The sequence below is a fragment of the Mustela putorius genome, unplaced genomic scaffold, assembly GCF_011764305.1.
Source record: "Mustela putorius furo isolate JIRA1106 unplaced genomic scaffold, ASM1176430v1.1 tig00003845_pilon_pilon_pilon, whole genome shotgun sequence".
Lineage (NCBI taxonomy): Eukaryota > Metazoa > Chordata > Mammalia > Carnivora > Mustelidae > Mustela > Mustela putorius.
Window position 1 is genome coordinate 30,894,458 of NW_025421998.1, and position 25,674 is coordinate 30,920,131.

At 38.0% G+C, this 25,674-nt stretch overlaps 1 protein-coding gene across 2 annotated transcripts in view; it reads left to right on the forward strand.

Annotated features, from left to right (window-relative positions):
* Window positions 1–770: 770 nt before the first annotated feature.
* CROT (carnitine O-octanoyltransferase) overlaps window positions 771–25,674 on the forward strand; it is a 47,646-nt gene continuing 22,742 nt past the window's right edge. Inside the window, exons 1-10 of one of the 2 annotated variants that reach the window (XM_004739644.3) lie at window positions 771–866; window positions 1,493–1,544; window positions 4,444–4,579; window positions 8,524–8,648; window positions 10,239–10,420; window positions 10,585–10,709; window positions 17,696–17,804; window positions 20,597–20,690; window positions 21,881–22,006; window positions 23,321–23,422. In XM_004739644.3, coding sequence (XP_004739701.1) covers window positions 4,465–4,579; window positions 8,524–8,648; window positions 10,239–10,420; window positions 10,585–10,709; window positions 17,696–17,804; window positions 20,597–20,690; window positions 21,881–22,006; window positions 23,321–23,422 — 978 coding nt within the window. In that variant the 5' untranslated portion in view covers window positions 771–866; window positions 1,493–1,544; window positions 4,444–4,464. The remainder of the gene's footprint in view (window positions 867–1,492; window positions 1,545–4,443; window positions 4,580–8,523; window positions 8,649–10,238; window positions 10,421–10,584; window positions 10,710–17,695; window positions 17,805–20,596; window positions 20,691–21,880; window positions 22,007–23,320; window positions 23,423–25,674) is intronic. The other variant, XM_004739646.3, reaches the window with a different exon arrangement.

A 25,674-nucleotide genomic window follows, 5' to 3' on the forward strand; every position in this document is an offset into this window, starting at 1 on the left:
TGAAATGTTAATTTTTAGTAAATGTAATTTTTAGTTAATTACATCATGATCCTCTTGAACTTGTCGAGCTCCACTTTGGTTAAAAACTCCCATTTTGGGGGCACAATAGGACAAGACATCAGATCAGGCCCAAGCTTGTACTGTGAGCATCCCTTGGGGCTTCACGGACCCTGGGACCAAGAAGAAGGGCAGAAGGGTAGGGAAGGTAGGGATGCTGCGGAGTGTTTGGGCCATTATCTACGTTGGGCTAACTTCAGTCTCAGTTGGATAAAGGGAAAGAAAGTAGAGATCTTTGCGGTCACTGCTCTCTTGCCAGGGAACAGGATTCCTTTCAGAGGCATTGGTCTAACTTCTAGCTCGCCGGTTGCAAAGAGTCTCACTGGTAAGGAGGAGGAGCGGCTCGTAAGCCGGAGCTGGGGCTAGAAGAGGAAGGGCAACAGGGCGCCGAGTCTTGCACAAAGTGGGTGAAAACGAGTTTAAGCCACTAGTTCCTGAATCGGTCCCAGAGGATTAAGGGTACCTGCGTGGATGGAGCACTACCGGACCCGAGCCTCCTGACCCGACATTGTGCTCCACCTGCACCAAGTGGTTAACTGCGATGTCGCAGGGCTTGGGGCCGTTCCTCCCGCAGGCCCGGCTCATCCCCGGCTTCAAGTACGGGGCGGGACCCTCGCGGCTTTCCATCCAATCCTCGTTCCCCGGTGACCGCGGGGCGGGACCCTCGCGGCTTTCCGTCCAGTCCTCGTTCCCCGGTGACCGCGGGGCGGGACCCTCGCGGCTTTCCGTCCAATTCCCGCTCCTCAGCGGCGGCGGAGGAGCGGGCAGTGGCGTCTGTGGGCTTCGGCGGAGTAGGCGAAGCGCAAGCGGTGAGATCTGCAGGCCTGACGGGACAGCGCTGTCTCTCTCCCTCAGCCCTTGGGGATCGTGAGGGAAAGTGAGGTTGCTTCGAAGAGAGCTGAATAAAAGTAGAACGGCGGAAGTGCCGGGACTCTGCGGGAGCGTGGTGTTGGCCGGCATCTATCTATCTTGCTTGCGGGGGTCGGAAACTTAGCCCTGAGGTTGGGCCGCCGGGCTGTCCACAGTGCTGCTAACTCGCATTGCTCGCACTTGGCCTCGTTGAGTGTGCAGAGCTGCTCCTGGTGGGGTGGGCGGAGGCTGAGCTCTCGTCGCGCTCTGCTTGCCCTGTTTTCTCCAGTCGAGCTTTGAACGAACTCCTTCCCCTGAGACCCTTTGTGTAATGAGCGTGTGATGATCATCGCAAACCTGGTGACTCCCGTGGTCCTTGCGAGCCAGCGTTTAGCAGATGAACTTTTTTTGCGTGTTTGCTCGGATTCCCAACAGTTTTAAGTCTTGGGGCTTCCCAGTTTCCAGAATTTTTGCCTTCCACGTTCGTTCACCAGTTTTTGCTAAAAACATCTCCCAAATATAAAAATACTTTTTCCTTCTTACAGTCACCAGCCTAGTTCGTTTAACCCCTGTATTCTCAAAACAGGATCGGTGCCGCAGGCTCCTGGCAGTCCTAAGCAATTCATCGTAGTGTACCGGTATGTGACACTATGTTTGTTTCCTTACCTTCCTGATTCTGTTTACCATTTTATTTACATAGTTTGCATTTTATTGCTCCAGGAAGCCTACTGTAAATTAGTTCCAGTGACATCATTGTCTTAAGGCGTTGGTGGTTCTTGTGGAATTATTTAATCTTCGTGGTAGAGAATTCAGAATAATCCTTCCTGAACAAATTTGGTACTTTCTATTTTCAGTGTACCTTTTGGTAAGTTAAGACTAGTATGGGATTGGTAGTCTCGGTATGAGTTTTCTAGGGTCTATTAAGTAGCAGGGAGGTACACAAGGAATAGGGTATCTTTTTCTGTATATGTGTATTAGATTCTTACTGCTGACAACAACTTATCACAAACTTAACAGTTCAAAATAAATATCACAAATTGGTTTTCTCAGTTTCTATAGATTGGAGGTCCAGGTAGGGTTAGCTGGATATTCCGCTAAGGATATCACAAAGATGAAATAAAGTTTTCTGTAGTTCTTGGTCCTTGACTGGAGACTCTGGGAAAGAAGCCAGCTCTAGGCTAATTAAGGTTGTTGGCAGGATTAATTTTCACGCATTTTTACAGCTGAGGTTCCCATTTCCTCCCTGGGTTCCAGCTGGGGTTTTTTTCAGTTCCATAAGACCACCTGTATCTTGATAGCCAGAGAGTACCTTCAGTCCTTTTCTTGCTTTTACTCTCCCTCACTTACCTGCAGCCAGCTTCTGGAGAAAGCATTCTGCTCCTCAGGGCTCCAGTGAGTAGACCCACCTGGGTAATCTATTTAAGGTTAACTGTGTTGTGTAAGACTATACGATCACAAGCATGGAAGTGATGATCTCCTTATATTCACAGGTTCTGGGGAGTATAAGGGTGGAATCGTGGGAGCCATTCCCAGAAATTTTGCCTAGCATAGTTTGGTTGTCTCAACTAGATTACGTTATTTTTATAATTTTTTTGGTAGGCATTTTAAAATAATCCTAATAACATCTCTTTCTGATTATGATTATCCTCTTTACAGATAAGGAAATTCAGTTAAAGTTAGTTGTCCAGGAGCTCATGGCTAGAGAGCAGTGGAGTTGGTATCTACCTATATTTCCATTTGGTCTAAAATTTATATTTATGCGTGGTCAAAATAAAGTGCAGCCAAAGTCATTATATGGGAAGAAGCTGAGGAATTATGAGATCTTTGTTGTACCTTATTTTTGGATTATATCTTTTTTTTTTTAAGATTTTTATTTGGGCGCCTGGGTGGCTCAGTGGTTAAGCCGCTGCCTTCGGCTCGGGTCATGATCTCAGGGTCCTGGGATAGAGATTGAGTCCCGAATCGGGCTCTCTGCTCAGCGGGGAGCCTGCTTCCCTCTCTCTCTCTCTCTCTGCCTGCCTCTCCGACTACTTGTGACCTTTGTCAAATAAATAAATAAAATCTTTAAAAAAAAAAAAGATTTTATTTATTTGACAGAGGGAGATATCGCAAGTAGGCAGAGAGGCAGATAGAGAGAGGGAGAAGCAGGCTCCCACTGAGCAGAGAGCCAGTCTTGGGGCTTGATCCCAGGACTCTAAAATCATGACCTGAGCCAAAGGCAGAGGCTTAAGCCACTGAGCCACTCAGGTACCCCGGATTGTATCATTCTTTCAGTGGTGTAGGTTACACTCTTACCATAACAATGACATGAATAAAAGTGTTTTTTCATACATCTATTGGGAGGAGTCTAGGGCTAGTAGGAAGATTCTGACAACCTCAATACATGGCTTCCATAAACAGTTCCATGGTGCTGCTTTGGTTGGTCCTACTTGTTAGGCAGTGAGGAGAGAAAGCATAGAGAGAGTAAGTGTAGTTAGTCCTTAATAGGGGCATGACCCAGAGGAGACACATTACAAAGTCATACTGAGCTCTAAGGCATGGTAGGAATGAAAGCTGTGTGGCTTTATACCCATTTAGAACTCAAGATTCTGTTAAGACAAAAAGGGGAAAATTTATATCGACTGATAACGGTCTGTCACACCCTTGCTTTTTTTTTTTCGCCACACCCTTGCTTTTGATGATGTTTTTTTCTGTAACCTTCTATGAGTGGAATATTTTGTATGGCTTTGCTATTGTAATTTAAAAAGTGGCATTTGAAAGGCAGGTAATTCCTGTAAAAGATCCTTGATTTCTCAATTGCTATCATATAACTTATTTTTTAAAGACTTCTTTGAGAAATCTCATTTTCCATTTAACATTTGTATACATTCACATTTTGGGTTAGTTTGGGTTCTTTGAGGAAAATTAATTTGTGATAAATGTTTAAGATTGCTTTGGGATACTTGAAGCTGTTCGTGTAGACCTCAAACCATCTGCATAAGTAGGCTACAGGAACTTGTCATGATTTATGTGTTCTGTGATATCCTACAGCTGGTTGAGTCTTATTCTGTTCTTCATACTTTAGAGACTTCTTTCTTTCCACTCATCATACTTTGCTACACATCTGAATTCTACCTCCCCATTTAGACCTACAGGGAGTTTGCTCACAATCTCAGGTTTAATGTAGGGCGAAGATTTTAATGAAAGAGATGTGGATTTTGGTTTCTTCATACATAAAATGGAGGGGAATGTAGAAAGGCAGAGATACTAGGAAGATTACATATTTATCTTCTATCACACCTGTTGTACTACTTGGCAAATAGTGGGTGCTCAATAAGTCAAAATTATACTAGTTCTACTGATGAATCCTTGAATTCCAGCAATTGGAGTCTGTACTTTTTTTTTCAATTGATTTTCTCTGACAAGTTTCTGAATTCCTTAAGGACTAGGACCAAATTCTGGATATACTGTGATCCCTAAATAATGATTTAGTGAACTGTAACTAGCATATATAAGAGTATTTATGAGATTTAAACTATCAGGGCTTTTTTCTTTTAGTTTTCCTGTTTTGATTGCATCATGGAAAATCAGTTGGCTAAATCAACTGAAGAGCGAACTTTTCAGTACCAGGATTCTCTTCCATCTCTGCCTGTTCCTTCCCTTGAAGAATCATTAAAAAAATACCTTGAAGCAGGTATGTTTGTGATCTAGTAAATATTAATATTATTAACAACTTAGACAACTGAAAGTATTAGAAGTTGATGAAGTTCTTACTGTTTTTTCCTTTAGGCTCATGATAATTAAAGTATCATTAAAATGTCCAGAACTTGGAGCGCCTGTGCCTCAGTCAGTTGAGTGTCCAGCTCTTGATTTTGGCTGAGGTCAGGATCTCAGGATCTTGACACTGAGCCCTCTGTTGGGCTCTGAGCTGGGCATGGAGCCGGCTTAAGATTCTCTCTCTGTCCCCCTCGCCCTCCCTCTGCCCCTCCACCTCCACCCGCTCTTGTTCACTCTCTTAAAAAAACAAGCAACAACAAAAAAGGCATTTAAAAATGTCCAGAACTTTGTTGTATCTCTCAAGTTAATTTTTCCTTAGTTTAAAAAGCCAGATACTACTATTAGGTTTATAATAAAAAGTAGTAGGCCTCTGCCTTACGCTCTACTTCCCACCCAAATCCCACTCTCTCTGTCAAATATTTTATCTTTTTTTTGGTATTGTTTACCTCCAGATTTAAAGTAAACTTTAAACTTACTTTAAACTTAAAATAAACTTACTATTAAACAAATAGTAGTTAGGTTTTTTTTAGTTGTGGATATTATAAATTTGTTCCTAAGAAGATGTGATTTAGCTCTTTCATACCTTTAACCTTCCCCCTCTTCACACCCAACATATAGGCAATCCAACATATCCACATTTTCCTTTTTATTCTTTCAATATAGTTGTACAAAATCACCATTTGGGATTAAATTAGTATTCACCTGATTTAATTCCAGGTTTCAGCTGATTTAAATCTGTATGTACCTGAGTTAATTTACCTGACCATCTAGGGTTTCTTACTAGGCAGCTATTCACAAGAGAACTATTCATTTTACTTTGAATGCCTTTTTATGGCATTCTTTGTTTTGTTTTGCTTATTTTTCCTTTGCCTACTTTGCTTTGTATCTGTAAGTAATTCACTCTCAAATACTTCAGTACTGAAAATCCCTGACTACATTATATACTTTATATATATATGAAACATATAAAAAATTATTTATATATATACATATGTTATGTACAAGTATATAGATATGTACCTGTACATTATATACATGAGCTATTCTCTTGGTTTCATTTCTTGGAGACATCCCTCCTGAGGCCCTCTGCCTTCTTGTTTCAGTTAGTGTTCACTTTCCTTGAGTGGGCCGGACAACTGTTAGCTTGGAGCTTTCCTTCCCCCATCTCTGGCAGTTCTTTTTACCTCTCTCTCCTGTGTTGGATTCCCTGGTTCCTGGCTGTCTATTTCTTCCTCTTTTTACTTATTTTTGTGAAGTACATCTTCAGTAGCTACTTGAGACAAAGAGTTTCTGGGAAGGAAAGAATGTAAGACCTTAAATTTTATTCTACCCTCATACTTGATTTTCTGGCTGAGAATAAAATATTCTGGGTTGGAAATGATTTTTCTTAAGAGTTTTGAAGGTACTGTTTGTTGCTCCTGAGATGTTCCTCCTGAGATGCCATTCTGTTTGGTCCTTTATATGTGACTTGTTTTTTTTACACTCTGGCTGTATTTGAAAACTTTTTTCTCTATCTCTACCATTCTGAATTTTTTTTTTTTTAAAGATTTTATTTATTTATTTGACAGACAGAGATCACAAGTAGTCAGAGAGGCAGGCAGAGAGAGAGAGAGGAGAAAGCAGGCTCCCCGCGGGGCAGAGAGCCCGATGCGGGGCTCGATTCCAGGACCCTGGGATCGTGACCTGAGCCGAAGGCAGAGGCTTTAACCTGCTGAGCCACCCAGGCGCCCCCCCTTCTGAATTTCTTGATGTCCCTTAGTGTATAGATTTTTTTCATTTATTTCTCTGAATATACAGTAGATTCTTTTAAGTTTAAAACATGTTATTCTATTCTAGGAAATTTTCAAAATACCTTTTCTTAGATAGTTTTCTCCTCCTTTCTTTGCCCTCTCTTTCTGGAACTCCCATTAATTGGATCTGGGGAGCTCTGGACTAAACTTTTTTTTTAAATGATTTTGTTTATTTATTTGACAGCAGAGATCACAAGTAGGCAGAGAGGCAGGCAGAGAGAGAGAGGAGAAAGCAGGCTCCCCGCGGAGCAGAAAGCCCGATGCGGGGCTCTATCCCAGGACCCTGGGATCATGACCTGAACCGAAGGCAGAGGCTTTAACCCACTGAGCCACCCAGGCGCCCTGGACTAAACTTTTAATTAGAAAATTATTTCCCTTGTTATTTAGTGGCTTTCCCTTTCTGGTTTGCTTAGTGTTGGGTGTCACCAATCCTGTTTTTGCTCATTCTGCTTTTTGATTCTCATTTGAGAGGCTTTCTTCAAATATCTGACAATCACTAGTCGTTCATTTTTAAGAGACCCTAAAAAGCTGATTGAGAGCTTTGTGCATGGGTAGGGGCTTGGTGACCACTGGTGGGCCTTTGAGGGAACCTTCTTGCAGAGATCTAGCAGTTCGACTGGAGCATGCCCAGATATGTGATACTTCTCTTGGACTGATCCGTTTCCCCAGAGAAGAATCCTCTTTTGTTTAGAAGGCATGAACCTAATGTCTAGTCTTTTGTGGGCTAACTAGGGAAAGGAGGCTGGAGGGCTTATTTTTTTATTATAATCTCTCTTTTTTCCAGTATGGGTTAGGATCTATTTATACTGTTTGTCTGGTTCAATTTCTCTAGACTTCTGGTGTTGGTAGGCAGTTGCCTGGCTTTCTAGAATGGAGAAAGATCTACAGGTGTGGGTGTGAATGAGATGGTAGTCTGCTGCTTCTGAACATTTTTAAGCAACCTGTTATCAGTCTCTGTTTGCCCACTTTGGAAGTCCATTTGCCTTGGACTTGGAAGTCCATTTACCTTTCTGGGATTCTACTGCAGCCATTTGCTTGCTTCCTGGTTTGCACTTAAACCTACCTTGTCTCTTCCTACCTTCTACTCTCCAGCTTTAGATACTTTCACCATTCTACAAATTCAGTTACCATTTTCTCACCTCTTTTATAATGCGTGAAATCTTAGTTTAACTGGTCTGCTGCCCTCTCCTTTCAGATTCTTTGTCCTTATAGATTTATACCTTTTAATTACTGTCCGTTTAGTGAGTTTCTTGAAGGATTAGAGATAAATGTATTCATTTAGTTCACTTTGTTTAACTGAAAGTCCTCTGATATTTTTATAATTGCTTCCTTTTTTCTTTCTTTTAACTCATTTACCTTCATCTGGGAATTCTAGTTTTTTTTTTTTTAATTTACTGTTTATTTGCTGTATTTTTGTTACTCATCTTGCTTGTACTTTCTCTAGAGCTATTTAAATTGACTAAGATAGTACTTTGAAGAAACAAAATAAAACAGAAGGAAGATATTAATGTCCTTTGGTTACTAATTGACTTGTCTGTAGCTTAATTTTCAGAACAGTTGGTTTTCATTTTCATGGACTAGGAACCTTCCCATCCCCTCCCCCACTTTTGGGGAAGGAAACCAAAATGGTTTCTATGGGCAGGCTTTATACTTAAATTTACATATGTATTGCATTTACATACGTGATGTTCAAGTCTCTGCTTGAACATTAGTGGAAAGAAGCTTTGATTTCTCTTATTTATTGCTATACAGGATTTACTTCTCTGTTGGACCAATAGCTAGAGGATAGTCCTGTCTTCATCATTTTAACTGTCATCATCCAGAATGATTTTGAAGTAATTTTTCAGAAAATGGTTATCAGATTACATAGTATCCCCTGTTTAATTTTTTTATAGCATTTTGTATTGTTGCTTTTCAGTCATTTTCATGTAAATTCTCTTATGGTTTATCGGACCACTGTGATAATTACTGCATATCTTACATAATTGAGTCTCATTATTTGTGTAATAGTGGAGGTGAGTTTGTTTTACTTGATGTCGAAATATTTTAACGAAATATTTTTTCCTTATAGTAAAGCCGTTTGCAAATAAAGAAGAATATAAAAAAACTAAAGAAATTGTCCAAAAATTTCAAGATGGTATTGGAAGAAAACTGCACCAGAAATTACTTGAAAGGGCAAAAGGAAAAAGAAATTGGGTATTTATGTTATTGTACTTAGAATTAGAAAATTGATGATGCCTAAAGAATGAAAAATAAAAATAGTTTTCATTTTAAATAGCTTTCATTTTAAAATTATTAGCCTAAGTCCTTTCAGCCATTGTTATAGTCATCCAAAAGAATTAATAAATTGTTTAACTCTAGGGAGTTTTGATTGTTGTGTGTGAGCTCCTCTCTTATATGGGGAACCTGTCAAAATACAGATTGCTTGGGACCAGGAATTCTGAATGGGGGCCCAGAAACCCTTATGTTGACAGCTGTCCCATGTGGTTCTGATGGAGGTGTTCTGTAGCCCTTGCTTGTGAGAAAGACTTTGTTTAGGTAATCCTAGTCTGAAAAAACTCCAGACACCAAAAATAGATACCACATAGGTGGTATACAAATATTTAAACATCATATGGGAGAGAAAGGGCCGTTACAAAATTGGAGTGGAGAATGATTATGAGTATTACGTATTTTAGTTAAATAGATTGAAGGGGAGATGTTAGTATAATAATTACTGAGGCAGTTACAGGGAGTCTTTGACTTCTTCAGCTTAATTACTTCTGTAGTACGAATCAGAGGATAAGTTTTTGTAATTAAAAAACATTGCCTTACTCTAGAAATAATGATTGTAGCTATCTTTAAGTTTTAGAAATAAAAAGGAAGCTGATCTTTTCATTAGTCATTGATACCTGTGATGGAATAATGAAATTTTATACTTCCAGATTCCTTTATTCTCAGTCTTGAGACTTGAGTGATTTTATAATTAAATCAGGGTAAAGATAAAGAAGTCTGTATCCTTTTGCTTATTTCTTTTCCTAAATGATTGATTATAGTTTATAACATATAAACATTTAACATATAAACTATAAACTGTAGTTTATAGTTTATAACATCAGTTCCTTAAAAAATAACTCCATGTAGTTTGATGGGATCTGTTTACCTAAGCATGAAATTCAATTGCAGATTGTAAAAGACGGACACACAAAGCCCTGTCTGTGAAAAATCTAAATTAGTTTTAAGTATACTGAAAAGGTTTTAGATTTCTGATTTAGTATTTCAGTTTTTGCTTGGAAAAGGGTAATCGCAAATGCCTTAATAGTTGTTAAAATTAAATGAGGATTTGTTTTATATTTATTTACCCAAGGTGCTCTGAGAAAACACACCTAAGTACTTAGTTTGGTATTTGTGACTCCAATAAGATATTTCTGAAAAGGTGCCTTTTCATTGTTTTCTTGTTGCCTGTTTTTGATGGTGTAGTTAAACAGAATAGTATTTAAGATCTGATAGTTCCAAAAAAGGAAATGATCACAGTAGCATTTTTCAATATCTACCATGATTTAAAACAAGAAAATGTCTTTATTTCTTAATTTTTTTTGTTTTGTTTTCAAAACAAACTTGCCAAGGTAAAATTTATATATAATAAAATCTGTTATCAGTGTACAATGGGCATGGGTAAGAGAACATGTTTCTAAGTGTTAAAGAATAAAGAGAAAAGAACAAATACAACTTTTTTTTCCCCCTTGCAGTTACACATTCAATGCTGAGTATTCTCAGCATTGGGTTGATGTTCTTAATTTCTTTTAGCTGGAAGAGTGGTGGCTGAATTGTGCCTATCTGGATGTTCGTTTACCATCGCAACTGAATGTCAATTTTGCTGGTCCTGCACCTTATATTGAACACTACTGGCCTCCAAAGGAAGGCACTCAGTTGGAAAGAGGAAGTATAAATCTTTGGCATAACTTGAATTACTGGCAGCTATTAAGAAAGTAAGGACAGTTATGTGAATTTAGTAAGATATTTACTCAAAGTTTGACATGGCAAAATGTTGAGAAGCTTTATTTATTTTGAGGATCCTACAGTTGTGACTACTTGGTTTATAAGTTTTAGAATGACTTGTTGATCAAAATACTTTGTCTGTTTGTTTTAATAGAGAAAAAGTGCCTGTTGATAAATCTGAAAATAGTCCTCTAGATATGAATCAATTCCGAATGCTGTTTTCCACCTGCAGGATTCCAGGAATTACTAGAGATTCAGTTATTAGTTATTTTAGGACTGGTAAGTAGAAAACATGGGTGATTTTTTTGGTAAAGGCATTGGGATTTGGGTAGTTTTGCTGCAGCTTCTACTATGACACTATGGAACATAACTCTTTTGAATATTTCTTCACTGGATTTTGACTAATCAGAGGCTTTTTTTGAACCTTTCAGTAATTGTAATTAGTCAGAAATAATTTATGGGAATGGATTTTGTAAACTGAATCTTATATTGTTCTGTGTAAAACCTGATGATTACGTTGTGTCATTTGAGAGTTGAAATTCTAAAGAGTATTATTAATCAGAGTATTAGGAAGTCTGGAGCATAGGATCTGGATCTATCTATCTCTTTTCTCTTCTTTGAATTCTCTTTTTGAATGTGCTTATCTGTGCTTATCATGCCCCATTTCTCTTTGTGAGTATGCCTTTCCTTCTACCCCCAGTCATATGAGGTGAGAGACTGATATCAGTCTTCTTGAAGACATATGAGTTCATATTGACTCATCAAAGTTTTTGTTTTTACTGTCAGCTTAATGGCAAATTCTCCTTGGTGTACTAGCATATCTTAAAATGGAAAATAGTTTTGTAAGTGCTGTTTTCCAGTTATTTCAGGATCTTTTTCTTTTTTGTAAATTTAATAACATAGCTTATGGTGGGGTGCCTGGGTGGCTTGGTGGGTTAAAGCCTCTGCTTTCGGCTCAGGTAGCAATCCCAGGGTCCTGGGATTGAGCCCCTCCTTGGGCTCTCTGCTCAACCAGGAGCCTGCTTCCTCCTTTCTCTCTCTGCCTTCCTCTCTGCCTACTTGTGATCTATCAAATAAATAAATAAAATCTTAAAAAAATAATAACATAGCTTATGGTTACTGTGGAATGTAATTATGGTTACTGTGGAATGTAATATTTTTCTTAACTGAAATTTCATTTAAAAGTAAAATTTCTATAGCCAGTTTTGTTTGTAGTGTGGGGAGTATGAGTTTACTTTCATGTATAACTCAACTCATCTTTGTAAACCTCATTAGATGCTTGCGATATTTAATGTCTTCAAGCCCACTCATATTTATCTTGATGTTGCAAATGAAAGGCCTGGTTATTTATGGCATAAAGTTGAATGGCTAAATATGAATGGAAAAGATGAATAGGAGAAAATGGAGAACAGCCGTAACAAAGAGAGAAATATACCTATCAATTAGGATCTAATATCAATAGACCTGGTTTTCAGTTTAATCTTTTTCACTTCATAGGTCCTTAGATAAGGTAATCTTTTAAGTTATAGTATGTAAAATTCAGATTCATTAATAATGTGTCTCTTAATGCAGTCCTTTAAGCTGTTGTGGTTAGTATATTCTTGTACTTAAGACCATGTGAAGATATGTAGATAGCTGAGATGTAGACAAAGCTGAGGGAATAACTAAAAAAAATAACAAAGTTAGTGATACTGTATAGAGAAGTAAGATAATATGAGTAACTGAGTGGCTGTTTTAGATTAGATAGTTAGGGAAAACCTCTCAGAGGATCTGAATGATATGATGATCCAGCAGTTTTTTGGCTTTTTCTTTTTCTTTTTTTAAGTTCATTTTGTTGTTTTATGTGTTGAGGAGGGAATACCCTGGGCATGAATAAACTTGGCATGTTTGAAGGGGTATATGGATGGACTAGAGTAGGCAGGAGGCAGAGGGGACTATTGGAGTGTTGACTAGAGACAAGATCATATAGTATTTTGTAAGCCAACTAAGGTTTTTGGCTTTTTTAAGAATGTGAATATATATTGAGTTTTGAGAAAGAAAGTGATGTGATCAGATTTATGTTTTGAAAAGATGATTCTAGGGGTGCCTGGCTGGCTAATTTGTTAAGCATCTGCCTTTGGTTCAGGTCATGATCCTGGGGTCCTGGGATTGAGGCCCATATCAGGCTCCCTGCTCATTGGCGGCCTGCTTCTCCCTCTCCTACTGCCCCTGCTTGTGTCCCTATCTCACTGTATCTCTTTCTGTCAAATAAATAAATAAAATCTGTTTTTTTTTTTTTTTTTTTTTTTTTGATGTGCTATGGTGAGGGCTGTGAAATGTGTATACCTGGTGAGTCACAGACCTGTACGCCTGGGGGGCTATTAATACATTATATGTTTATAAAAATTTTTTAAAAAATTTTATAATATATATATATCTATATATATTTTAAAGATGATCCTACCTGCTATTTGAGGAGTAAGATTTTTAGGAACAGATCAGGTTAGAAGCAGGGATATCAGTTAGAAAATTGTTTCAGTAATCCAAGATAGCCATAAAAATGTCTTGTAACTAAGGTGATAGCATGGAGCTGGTAAAAAGTTGGTAGATTCTGGATTTATTTTGGATTTGGATTTGGTAGAATTATTCATAGATTGGTTGTGATATGTGAGAGAAAAAGAATCAGAGATGACTTACAGTATCTGGCCCATTACAGAGTAATGGCATAGATAGGTGTGTTGGTTCTTCAGGTGGGAAAGTTTGGGAGGAAATACTTAGGGAGGAAATTAAGAGGTCCCTTAGACTATGTTGAATTTAAGATGCCCTTTAGACATCTGAAGTGGAAATGCAAGTAGGCAGTTAGCTACAAAGTTTGGAGTTCAGAAGAGATTTCAGTAGTGCACATACATAGGGATTCAGGAATCACCATTAGTAGGCATAAAATAAATTTTTAAAGGCATAAGAGTAGCTAAAGCTACTTTTGTGACACCTGGAGATGGAGATTATCAGGGGAATCAGTACCCATACCGAATCTTACCACAATTAAATAGGGTATTTGGTAGTCTGAAGAGGAGAACATAGCAAAAGAGACCAAGGTGGGAAGAAAGGAAGGACAGTGGTCGCCTGGAAGCCAGGAGAAGAAAGGGTTGTATCAAATGCACCAGAGGCCAAATGAGATAAAAAAAAAAAAAAGTGACCATTGTATTTATCAATGATACGGACTGAGTTTGCCCTGACAAGAGCAGTCTTAGTGGAACTTGAGGATGGAACTCAGTTGGAGGAGGTGAAAGCAAACCAAGTAAGTAGTGACAACATTTGGAACTAATGCTTACAGAAGAAGCTTTGATGTGCAGTGGGAGGGACTTCATTTATTTTTTTAAAATGAGTAGTATTTAACATAGGAATGACATAGTAGAGAGAGAGAGAAAAATAATCAATCTGGCAGGGGAAAGGATAAGCAGCCAAAGTCATTGAAAAGATAAGAACTGAGAGGATCAAGAGTAGAAACAGTGGAGGGTTGGTCTTTGATAGGATCAAGGATGAGAAGGAATGCAGAAAGTGCATCTGGGTGCAAATAGATGGGTCAATTTTGTTGTGGGAAGATGAGGAGGTCTATGTAATCTTTGTGTTTTCCTTGGGGAAATGAGAACTGAGGTCATTAGCTGGGGTAGAAGACTTGAGGAGAAAGGAGAAGGTTTAAAATACTAGTCATTTTGGCAGGGTACCTGACTGGCTCAGTCGGTAAGTATCTGACTCTTGTTTTGGGGCTCATGTCATGATCTCAGGGTTGTGGGATGAGCCCCACAATGGGCTCCGTGCTCAGCATGGAGTCTGCTTGAGATTCTCTCTCCCCCCACCTCTGCCTTTCCCCCAGCTTGCTCTCTCTTTCTCTTTCAAAATAAATAAATAAATATGTAAAATCTAAAAAAAAAATACTAGTCATTTTGGAAAGTGGGAGAAGCAAATGTGCTAGGGGAATGCAGGGTAGCTGATCAGTGTTGAGTGCCCATTTGAAATGGCGTGTTTAAGAATTTGAAGTTAGATTAGACTGTTTTGTTCTTCAGCAGCAATCAGGCAGGCACAGAGTGAGAGAGTGAAAGATTTAAGGGTTTTACAAAGAAGAAATTAAAATGCTGGGCCATGGAATCTATCTTTGATACAGAGAAAATTGAAGAGATTATGCATGCAAAGGCAGCATGTAAGGCTCTGGCTAAGAGGATAATGTCATTAAGGAGGCAGTAGTTGAGAACTGTTTTTATTTTTACTTACCCCTTAAGAGACCATTAAGACTAATTCAGTCATGCCTTTTATCCTGTTTTATCTCATTTGCCTGAGCAGTTCAAACCTCTCAGGTCATCTCTTATCTAGATTCAGGATTTCTGTGTAGCCTAATTTGATCCAAGTTTCCCACTACTGTGACCCACCCTTCCTCCATTTCCCTGACTTCTGCTATACTTTCTGGAGCTCATGGGCAGCAAAATCCTTTATATCCTCAAGGTTTTCTCTGGAAGTTCCTGTTTCCTTTTGAAAGGTACTGTTACTGAACCTGGTTATTTGAGATCCCTGCATTCCCTATAACCATCTCAAGTGGGTATATTTTTTTGTCATACTGTGGTACTAGAGGATATATAGGAGATGTTGGTGTCCTTTTTATTTCTGGTGGCCCTTGTCCCCCTTTTTTTTCTCCTTCCTTACAGTTCGAGCTCTTGAAAAAAGGAAAGCTATCAGGTTATGTCACCAGAGCTTGTCATTGTTGTAGTGACCTTTTATCCTTTAATTCTTAACAAAATTTTTAAAATTTAAATTCAATTAAACATATATGGTATTATTAGTTTCTGAGGTAGAATTTAGTATTCTCCCATTGCTTTATCACCAGTCTCACTATCTTTCTTTCCATCACTACTTCATTCGCATTCTTTTCTTTTTTAAAAAATTTTTAAAATTTTTTAAAAGTTTTTATCAATTTATTTGACAGAGAGAGGGAGAGAGCACAAGCTGGGAAACAGCAGTCAGAGGAAGAGGGAGAAGCAGGCTTCCCTGCTGAGCAGGGAGCCTGATGCAGGCTCAATCCCAGGGCCCTGGGATCATGACCTGAGCTGAAGGCAGAGGCGTAACCATCCGACTGAGTCACCCAGGTGCCCCCCACATTCTCGTTCTCAATGACTTTAGCTTCTAGTTGTAGATAATCCATGATCTCCTTTCCTTCACTTTTTTCATGCAGTAATCTGTACCTTGACTCCTTCTCAGGCAACCACACACCTGTGGTCATGCCGTAGAACTTGTTATTATAAAAAACTCATGTCCTCTAACATAGAAATTATAAGCATTTCATTCTGATCTCCACCTTCTGTTCACAACTCACTTCCTTTACTAGTCAGCCTTAGCTATGTCTTTGACCATGCTGTGATTTCAACTGAGTTATGGAATAGTTCTTCACAGTTCCAGTCCTCCCTCTTCCACCCCCAATCTGTACTTCTTTCTGTGCTTATTCACTGGAATTAACTCCTTCATACACATTGAAATCTTTGCCCACTCACTCCTTCCTCACTCTACCCACACCCCATCCTGGTTTAATTTTCATTGTCTGTCTTGCCTCTATATATTAAAGATACCTACCCTTGCAATTTACTTGGCCTGAGAAAACCAAGAAAACCTCATTTGATTTTCTCAAACCCCAAATGGATCCACAGCATGAACTTGCCATATTGTTTTGTCATGTTATTCTCTCACTTCCAGAGAGACTATTTCATGCCTTTTTCCTTCCTTATTCTCAGCTAATGGATTCCTCTTCTCAACAAATGTAAAGCAGTCTTTCCATCACTAAGTGTAGTAGCCTCTCTGTTAGGTGGAATGATGCCTCCCCACCCGCCAGAGATGTTCGCTTTCTAATCCGTGGAACCTGTTGAATGTTTTAGGTTGCATGGTAAAGGGCAGTAAAGGTTGCAGATGAAATTAAGACTGTTAATCAGTTGACCTAAACATGGGAAGATTATTCTGGATTATTCATGTGGGTACAGAGTAATCACAGGAGTTGTCATGAGTGAAGAGAGAGGCATAGAGAGAATCAAACTGATGGCAGCAAATTGATGGAAAGTCATGAACCTCCCTTGATGGCTTTGAGATGGAAGAGGCGAGTCCTGAGTCCAGGAGTATGGGTAGCCTCTGGAAACTAGAAAAGTGAAGGAAATTCGTTCTCCTCTAGAGCCTCCAAAAGGAACACAGGTATGCTGACACTTTCATTTTAGCCTACTAAGACACATTTCAGACTTCTAGTCACCAGACCTGTTAGGACCTGGTCCGTAAATGACAGAAAAAAAAAAAAGGTAGCATTAAATGTAAAAAGATATGGAGGGTTTTGAAGGAGAAGAGAGAAGAAGTGTTTTGGAAATAGTCATGAAAGACCAGAAAAATACATGCCTTACCTCCTAGGACTTGAGAAAATAGGATATTAGAAAAAAAAAAAAGTGCTGTGAGGAGGTGGTGTTTCTCATAGTTGATGAATTTCGGGAGATAATGTGTGCAAAGCATTTACCACAGTTTTGTACGTATCAACCAGTAAATTTCCTTCTGTTGGTAATATATGTCTTCTCTTTTTTTTTTTTTTTCTTAGAGGGAAGAAGCAGAGATCATATAGGAAGCCATTTGTTAAAAGGAATAATAATTGAAAAATGAGGCTAAATCAGAATAGTCTGAGATTTACAGCAAAGCAGTAGTTCTTAGGGAGTTAAGGCATACCCAGAAAATCATAGAATAAGTTATCAGTGGCTTACCAGGTATCATTAGAACCTTAAATAAAACTAGATTTGGCAAAAGCATTGTTGCCACACAGGCAAAGAGTGTTCTTTCTCAACTGAAAACTATTTTATTTAGAAACCATAGCTAGATATTACTGCAGTTTAAATTATCTGATGAGTGGTCAACATTGAAATAAACCCAAAGAAAAATTAATTCAAATAGCTCTTCTCTAGGATTCCTTGCTACCCTTTTCCCCTTGTCATTGCTGTCCATGAATAAACCAGAGAGCCCTGCAGTAGTTTGGGATTTATACGAGTCTCAGGGTATACAAATACTTGAAACTCCATGGGTTTTTCATGTTTCACATGGACAGTTTTCAAGAGTGTATATATCATAGTTGAAAGTCCACCTTATTATTCATATGATATATTTGATGAGTATATGACGAAGTATTGGAGCAAGGGTTATTTTCTTCTACTGGGTGTAAGTACGCAGTTTTACTCTTATGTAACTTTGAGAGCTTGAGTTGGTGTTTCTGTTTCTTTTTCCAGAGAGTGAAGGACATTCCCCAACTCACATTGCAGTGCTTTGTCGAGGCCGAGTTTTTGTCTTCGATATAATACATGAAGGATGTTTGATCACCCCACCAGAGATTTACAGGTTTTCATTCTACTTTCTTGAGTCTTGAGGTGTTAAGCCTTTGCTTGAGTTTAAAAAATAAATATTCAGAATTGCCTTTTTTATAGGCAAGGGTAAGCTAAAAAGAAGAATTTTATGTATGCTGATTTTTCAAAAGTATTTTTATTTCATTTTATTTTTAAAATTTTTAAAAATATTTTAGTTATTAGAGAGTGAGTGAGAGAGAAAGCACGAGCAGAGGGAGAGGTAGAGGGAGAAGCAGGCTCCCCCCTGAGCAGGAAGCCCGATACTGGGCTTCATCCTGGACCCTGGGATCATGACCTGAGCCTAAGGCAGATTCTTAACCATCTGAGCCACCCAGGCGCCCCTGTCTGCTGTAGCATTTGTAAATCTTTTTACTTTTTCAAGAAAAATCATTGTTAATCATCTGTTTTTTAGAGCAGCTGCCAGACCTTGCATTCCCACCAACTATTAAGAAGGTTCCCCTTTCTCTACAACCTCACCAAAATCTGTTGTTTCCTGACTTGTTAATTTTAGCCATTCTGACTGGTGTGAAGTGGTATGTCATTGTGGTTTTGATCTGTATTTCCCTGATGCCGAGTGATGTGGAATAGTTGTATTTCCCTAATGCTGAGTGATGTGGAACATTTTTCATGCCATGATTAATGGTTTACGGCAATATCGAGCTGAAAGCCCCTTCCTGGGCCAGCTGATTGCAGCTGGCTTCCCCACTCCGATGCCTGGGAGCTCTGTCATACCTAGGCACCCCAATCTTCCTGTGACCCTGGGGATCCTGAGACCATACTGTCCCAACTAGAATTCCACCTCACTTTGCCACCTGAGCACCTTTCAGGTGGGTGGCCTTCACCAGAACAGACTTTCAGAAGTTCTTATTTTGTGCTCTGCTGCTAGATAATTTTCCAGTAGCTAGAAGCTCCCTCCCCTCCGTGGTTTATCTTCCTGTATATCTCCTCAGATTCACTTCTCCGCATCTCCTGCCTTGCAAAAAGTGGTTGCTTTTCTATTTGTAGAATTGCAGCTCTTCTTTCTTTAGAACTCTGGTTGAGTTCAGAGGTGTTCAGAATGATCTGATAGCTATCTAGCTCAATTCCAGGGACCAGACGAAACTAAGGTCTCCTACTCCTCCACCATCTTAGAAAGTCCTCTTTGTTAGCAATTCTTGAAACACATCAGGTTATCTTTAATCTTTGCACGTACTTGTGCTTTCTGTTTGGAATGCCCTTTTCTTCCTTATCCACCTTTTGAATAAGCAAGCATTCTTTCTCATGCCTTATGTTTGTTCACATGTCACCACAAAGTTAACTCTTTGCTGATTTCGCCTTCTCTTTCTGATAATAACCATCCAAATAGCTGTTAAGATTTCCTTCCTTTTTAAGGGAGGAAATAATGTTTAATTTAAGGGTGAATAATGTTCCACTGTGTGTGTGTATCTTTAGTACACTTTGTTTATTCATTCATCTGTCAACAAAAAGTTAAGTTGCTTCTACCTCTTGGCTATTGTGAATAATACTGTGGTGAACATGGAAGTGCAGATGTCTCTTCAAGGTCCTGATCTCAGTTCCTTTGGATATATACCCAGAACTGGGATTGCTGGATCACAAAGTAGTTCTACATTTAATTTCTTGAGTAACATCCATACTGTTTTCTATAGTGGCTGGACCAATTTACACTCCCACCATTTCTCCACATCCTCACCAACACTCATTTCTTATCTTTCTGGTAATAACCATCCAGATAGCTGTGAGGTGATATATCATGGTTTTGATTTATACTTCCCTGATGATTAGTCATGTTTGGTACCTTTGCATGTACTTGCTGACCATTTTTCTGTCTTCTTTGAAGAAATGGCTGTTTAGTTCCTTTGCCTATTTTTAAGTCAGACTGGTTCTTTTTGCTGAGTTATAGGGGTTCCTTATATATTTTGGATATTCTTATCAGATATAAATATCAGATATAAATATTCTTATCAGATACATGGCTTGCAAATACTTTCTCATATTCTTTAGGTTGCCTTTTAATTTTGTTGTTAACTGTGTGGAAGCTTTTGGATTGATGTAATCTTACTTGTCTGTTTTTACTTGTGTTGCCTGTGCTTTTGTTGTCTTTGTGAAAGCTGTAGATTTTTGTCTGATGAAAATGTATTTCTTTGTTGAAGAATCCGTTATTTACTTGTCATCTGTGTAAAAATCTGATGAAATTCATCAGATTGGCAGAAGCAAGTACTTTGCGAGGAAATAATTTGTCTTCATCTAATAATCTTTACAATGATGATAAGTAGCAACAGCAAATGTGAAAATATTTCAAACTGACTGCATAGTACTTCTGTTTTTGGGGTTACACACAAATATTAATCAGATATAGTGTAATTTCTTAAGTACATATGCACATAGTTTTTAGTTAGATAAGATATGCATAATATTTGTAATATTATTTGTCATAATATTTTTCAAGTTCTCTATTGTAAGAGGTATTTATTGTAAGGAGTATTGACTTGGACCTTAGAAGTACAAGAACATTTGGCAGTATAAGTAATACTAGCCAAACAGTCAATTTATTTACTTAAGTTGTTGTCAAATGTACTTTTGTGTGAATAGGCCACATACTCACTTATTTTTTAAAAAATAAGATGGGTATGAGAGATAAATCCATTGCTTTTGAGATCATAATCCCTTTCTTTGGATAATATATGAAAACACAAATACTGATAAATATTATGACCTATTAAAGGCTAAAAGTAGCTAGTGATCATGCTTATGCTCTTTTAAAATACTCTTTCTTTAATCTTTCCTAAGGCAATTGACATACATTCACAGGAAGTGCCATAGTGAACCTGATGGACCTGGGATAGCAGCATTGACTAGTGAGGAACGAACTCAATGGGCTAAGGTTATATGGTTTTCTTTTGTTGTTATTCTTTTAAGACTTTATTTATTTATTCATTTATTTATTTAAAGAGAGCTTGAGCAGGGAGAAGGAGAGAGGACGTCTCAAATGGACTCCGCGTGGAGCCGGATGCAGGGCTTCATCCCCTAGCCCTGAGATCATGACATGAGTTGAAATCAAGGGTTGGACATTCAGCTGACTGAGACACCCAGGTGCCCCTCTTTTTTTTTTTTTTTTAAATTGAGGTATATTTGACATAAAATTATATTTGTTTCAGTGTACAACACAATGATTAGATAGTTGTGTATATATATATAACAGAATGATCACAATAAATCTGATTAACATTCATCATCTCATATAATTACAAATTGTTTTTCTTGTGATGAGAACTTTTAAGATTCTGGGGGCACCTGGGTGGCTCATGTCATCATCCCAGGGTCCTGGGATTGAGCCCTACGTGGGACTTCCTGCTCAGAGTAGTGGGGAGTCTGCTTCTACCTCTCCCTCTGTCCCTCCCCTCGCTCATGCTCTCTCTCGTGCTCTTTCTCAAATGATTAAATAGATAGATAGATAAATAAATCTTTTTTTAAAAAGAAGTATTCTGTTAGCAATTTTCAAATATGTAATACAGTATTATTAACTTTACAGACCTCCTCCATGTTTTGAAAGTTTGTGTTATGTCACTTCACTTTCACAAAGGACCTACTTCAGTACTTATTTTTGTTCATTGAAAGAAACCCAGAAAGGATTTTTGCTGTTGTGAAAAAAAGCAAAAAGCAAAAATAGTGTTCAGCATTTTTTTTTTTTCTGCATGCGCCTCCCTGGCAGCAACAAGCTCCTTCCCCAGGAGCTGCCCTCAGTATCTCAGCATCAAGCTTTGAACATCAGTGCCTACGAGCATCTGTGCTTTATCTCACTTTATTTGTAAGTTCTCTACCAAAATGTGTCCTATGTTATCAGTAAAGCCTCTAAGAGAGGTCATTTTTTTGGGCCCAGGAATGTTCAAACATTTTTCCGTATAAATTAATAGTAATTGCTTTTCTGCTTTTTATCATTTTGACTTAAGAATGCTCTACTTCCAGATATCAGTTTACACTTTTCTTGATGAACCTTTCCCTGACAAATTATTTTGAGATTTTTCTGGATATAGTTAATTTGTAATATTTAATCACTTTCTCTTTATACATTAGGCACGAGAGTATTTGATTAGTCTTGATCCAGAGAATTTGACTATGTTAGAAAAAATTCAGAGCAGTTTACTGGTATATTCCATAGAGGATAGCAGTCCACATGTAACACCAGAAGATTATTCTCAGGTATGTAAATATCTTGCTCTGCTATTTCTTCTCACTAATTATTCTGGAAGACTCTTGTGTATACCAAAGATGAGAAGATTTTTTGTTATATACAGGGTCTTAAAATTTTTTCGTAGCTATCATATATATTTACCAGGTTGGAGCTTATACATAAATAATCCTTCATAAAGGATTGTTATTGTCATTGTTTAGGTAATGTAGATATATCTTGGACATTGTTTAAAGAAGTATGACTGTTGTTTGCATGTACAGAAAATTTGCATAGGACACTGGGCTAAGTGAGCTTATGCCAGGGGTGACATGAGAACGTGCCTGTGACCCACCCCAGTGTATCTTGACACCTTAGTTGCTGGGGTCTATCCTAAGAGTTATAGCACTATTGACAGACTTTAGTGAGTTTAAGAGTAAATGTGGTCTTTGTTTCCCCTCCCCCACCCACTCTGGGTAATATTATCATTTCCTGGGAAATAATAAAAGGTAGTAGTCTTATTTGTAGACGTCTCTTGGTCTTTTGAAAACATTTATATTGAATGATAGAAATAGTACAGAGTTGGAAAATCTTGTAGGTAGAAATAGCTTTCTTTTATGTAAATTGAACTTTATTTTTTAAGTAGGAGAGTTACCAAACTTCTTGAGGAAGAATATATTCTAATGTAGTACTGTTTGAACTTTCACTGCCAGAATCTAGTTAGACTTGCGTTTAGATTGCAGTCTACTACATATATACACACTTGTAACGGAAGTTTCAGAAAATAGTAATTACTTTTACTATCTGTGATAGAGTCTAATATTTGTATTCTCTCTTTTTTTTTGTAATGAATGTTTACTGTGATATATTAAATCAATTTCATGACTCCCTAATGGGCCAAAGCCTACTGTGTGAGAAACAACCTTAGTGGATATGAATTCAGTGTAAATTACAATATTATTAAAATATCTTCTTCATAAGTGGACTCTAATGACTAAACTTACCACAGCTTCTTAGACTATTCAAGCTGCAAAAGCTTTGTCTTTTCTTTTTAAGTTCTCTAAACCCCCATGACTATTGTACCAGCTTTCTGTTTTTCATAGGATTTTTGAGATTTTGAGAAATACTTAAAGGCAGGGCTGGAATTAGTATTATCTCTTGAGTATAATTATTATCATTTTACTAAATTTGGTTTACCTGAAGAGGAAAAGTGGCATCTTATATATGTGTGTGTGTGTGTGTGTGTGTGTGTACTTATATAATATACACAGACATATAAGATGTAAATACTTATAAACCTCTTAACATTAAATTCTCTTAACTTTAAAATACTACATGTATTTTAGGTAACCACAATGACCCTTACAGGAGATCCAACTGTACGCTGGGGAGACAAATCTTATAACTTGATTTCCTTTTCCAATGGAGTATTTGGCTGTAGTTGTGATGTAAGTCAACGTTCTGAAGTTATTTTTCTTTTCAACTGTTTAGGTTAATTTAGTGGCAATAAACTAGGTAGGCTGTTCTGTGTTCATATAAATACACACTTTGATAGCTCTGTGACATTATACTAAAAGGTTTAGTTTTGAATTCTCAGTGAAAACAGAGAATAGGACAAGTTATTTTCATTTGTATTATGGCTAATAGTTTGGTGTGTATCTGCAAAGTGGAAGTTGCATGTATTTTATGTAGTTACGGATTTTGAAGAATTATGAAGCTCTTTAAAATGCACTATTACCTATTGAGAATTAGAACCTATTTCTTTTTTTAAGATTTTCATTTATTTTTGCAAGAGATAGGTAGAGGAGAAGAGAGCATGAGTGGAGGGGGGAGGGGCAGAGGAAGAAGCAGACTCCCTGCTGAGCAGGGAGCCCCATGTAGGACTCCATCCTAGGATCCAAGGATCATGACCTGAGCAGATGCTTAACTGATTGAACCACCCAGGTGACTGAATTACAACTTATTTTAAAAGATTCAGCGTTATGTCTATGTTCTTTGCACAGAGAAGTAGATGTGCATATATTTCTAGATTTTCCCAGTAATTTAATTATTTTCCTAAAATAGCACATAACCTTTGGAACATTTATTTACACTATAGAAAATAAAGTGTCAGGCGCTTCTACTATTTTTTACCTCCTTATTTAAAAAAAATCTCTTTATTCTCCTGTGATCATCTTTATTAAGTCTACCTTGCCATTTTCTGATAGACGTTCAAGAAGTCTGTGAACCTAGAAAATTAACAAGAAGTTGCAATATACACTTACAATCTCATTGTAAGATCTTTCATAAAATATGGAACTGACTATAAAGTAGTGTGAGGTAGTTTTTTTTGACCTGTCATATTGATCTGGGCTCAATAGCTGTATTAATCAGTATTTATTCAGTTTTAGGTGATAGAAACCTAAATTATACTGATATTAGCTTAAGAATATATTCGTTGGCATAGGAGTACAGTTAAGTTTGGGTAAGACTGACTTCCAGTGTACAAATGCTTTCATTAGAAATTTCTTTCTCGGGGCGCCTGGGTGGCTCAGTGGGTTAAGGCCTCTGCCTTCGGCTCAGGTCATCATCCCAGGGTCCTGGGATCAAGCCCCACGTCGGGCTCTCTGCTCTGCAGGGAGCCTGCTTCCTCCCCTCTCTCTCTCTGCCTGCCTCTCTGCCTACTTGTGATTTCTCTCTGTCAAATAAATAAAATCTTAAAAAAAAAAAAAGAAATTTCTTTCTCCATTTTTTGGCATTTTTTCCCTTTGTTTAACTTCATCTTCAGGTAGACTATCCCCTGTGATTGTTGTATCCACAATCTCATGTCTTCACAGCTCCTTTCACAGATTAGTGTTCCGAATGGAAATGGCCAGCTTACCACGGCTGCCCTCCCCCTTCTTCCTTCTGGTGGTTCCAACACAAGTCTTGGGAATAATGCTCACTGGTTGTTATTGGCCTTTGTCTATCATGTGCCCGTTCTGAGGAGTCAGGTACTCTTAATTACCTGGCCTGGGTCACATGTTAAACCTTGGAATCTAGGGGGTAGAATCATTCTCATTCAAACCATTACAGATGTGTGGTGGTTGCCTGCAGAAAAATCTTGGAAGAAGGTTAAGTGGTTGATGAGCAGGTAATAAAACTAGTTGTCTGTTACAGTAGCTCATCAGAGTGAAAGGTTGCTATGAGTGCTTTTAAAGATTGTCTTTCCTCTTCCTTGGAGTTCATTGTTGACAAAATATTTCTTGTTAATTGCCTCAGTTTTCTTCTCTTGAGTTCTTTCTTTTATTCTTCTTGACTTTCTTAGTCTGGTTTATATTATCACTGTTTCCTGGAACACTATCCTTTGTGGAGTAGCTTACTACTTCCTACCGTCTTCCTCTCTTTCCTCCTTATACGTACTCAGACACTTAACAGCCTTTTCCCAGCTGCTGATTCTAACCCTAATGTTAAGTCTCACTTTTCCCTCCTGTGTGTGTTCTCTTCCTGTTTTAATAGTTTCATTGACTGTTTTTATATAGGTAGCTTGCAGTTAGTCTTTTTTTTTTTAAGTTTTTGTTTAACTTCCAGTTACTTAACGTAAGTGCAGTATTAGTTTCAGGCGTACAGTATAGTGATTCAGCAATTCCATACATCACCTAGTGCTCATCATTATAAGTGAACTCCTTAATCCCCATCACCTATTTCACCTACCCACTACCCACCTCCCCTCTGATAACCA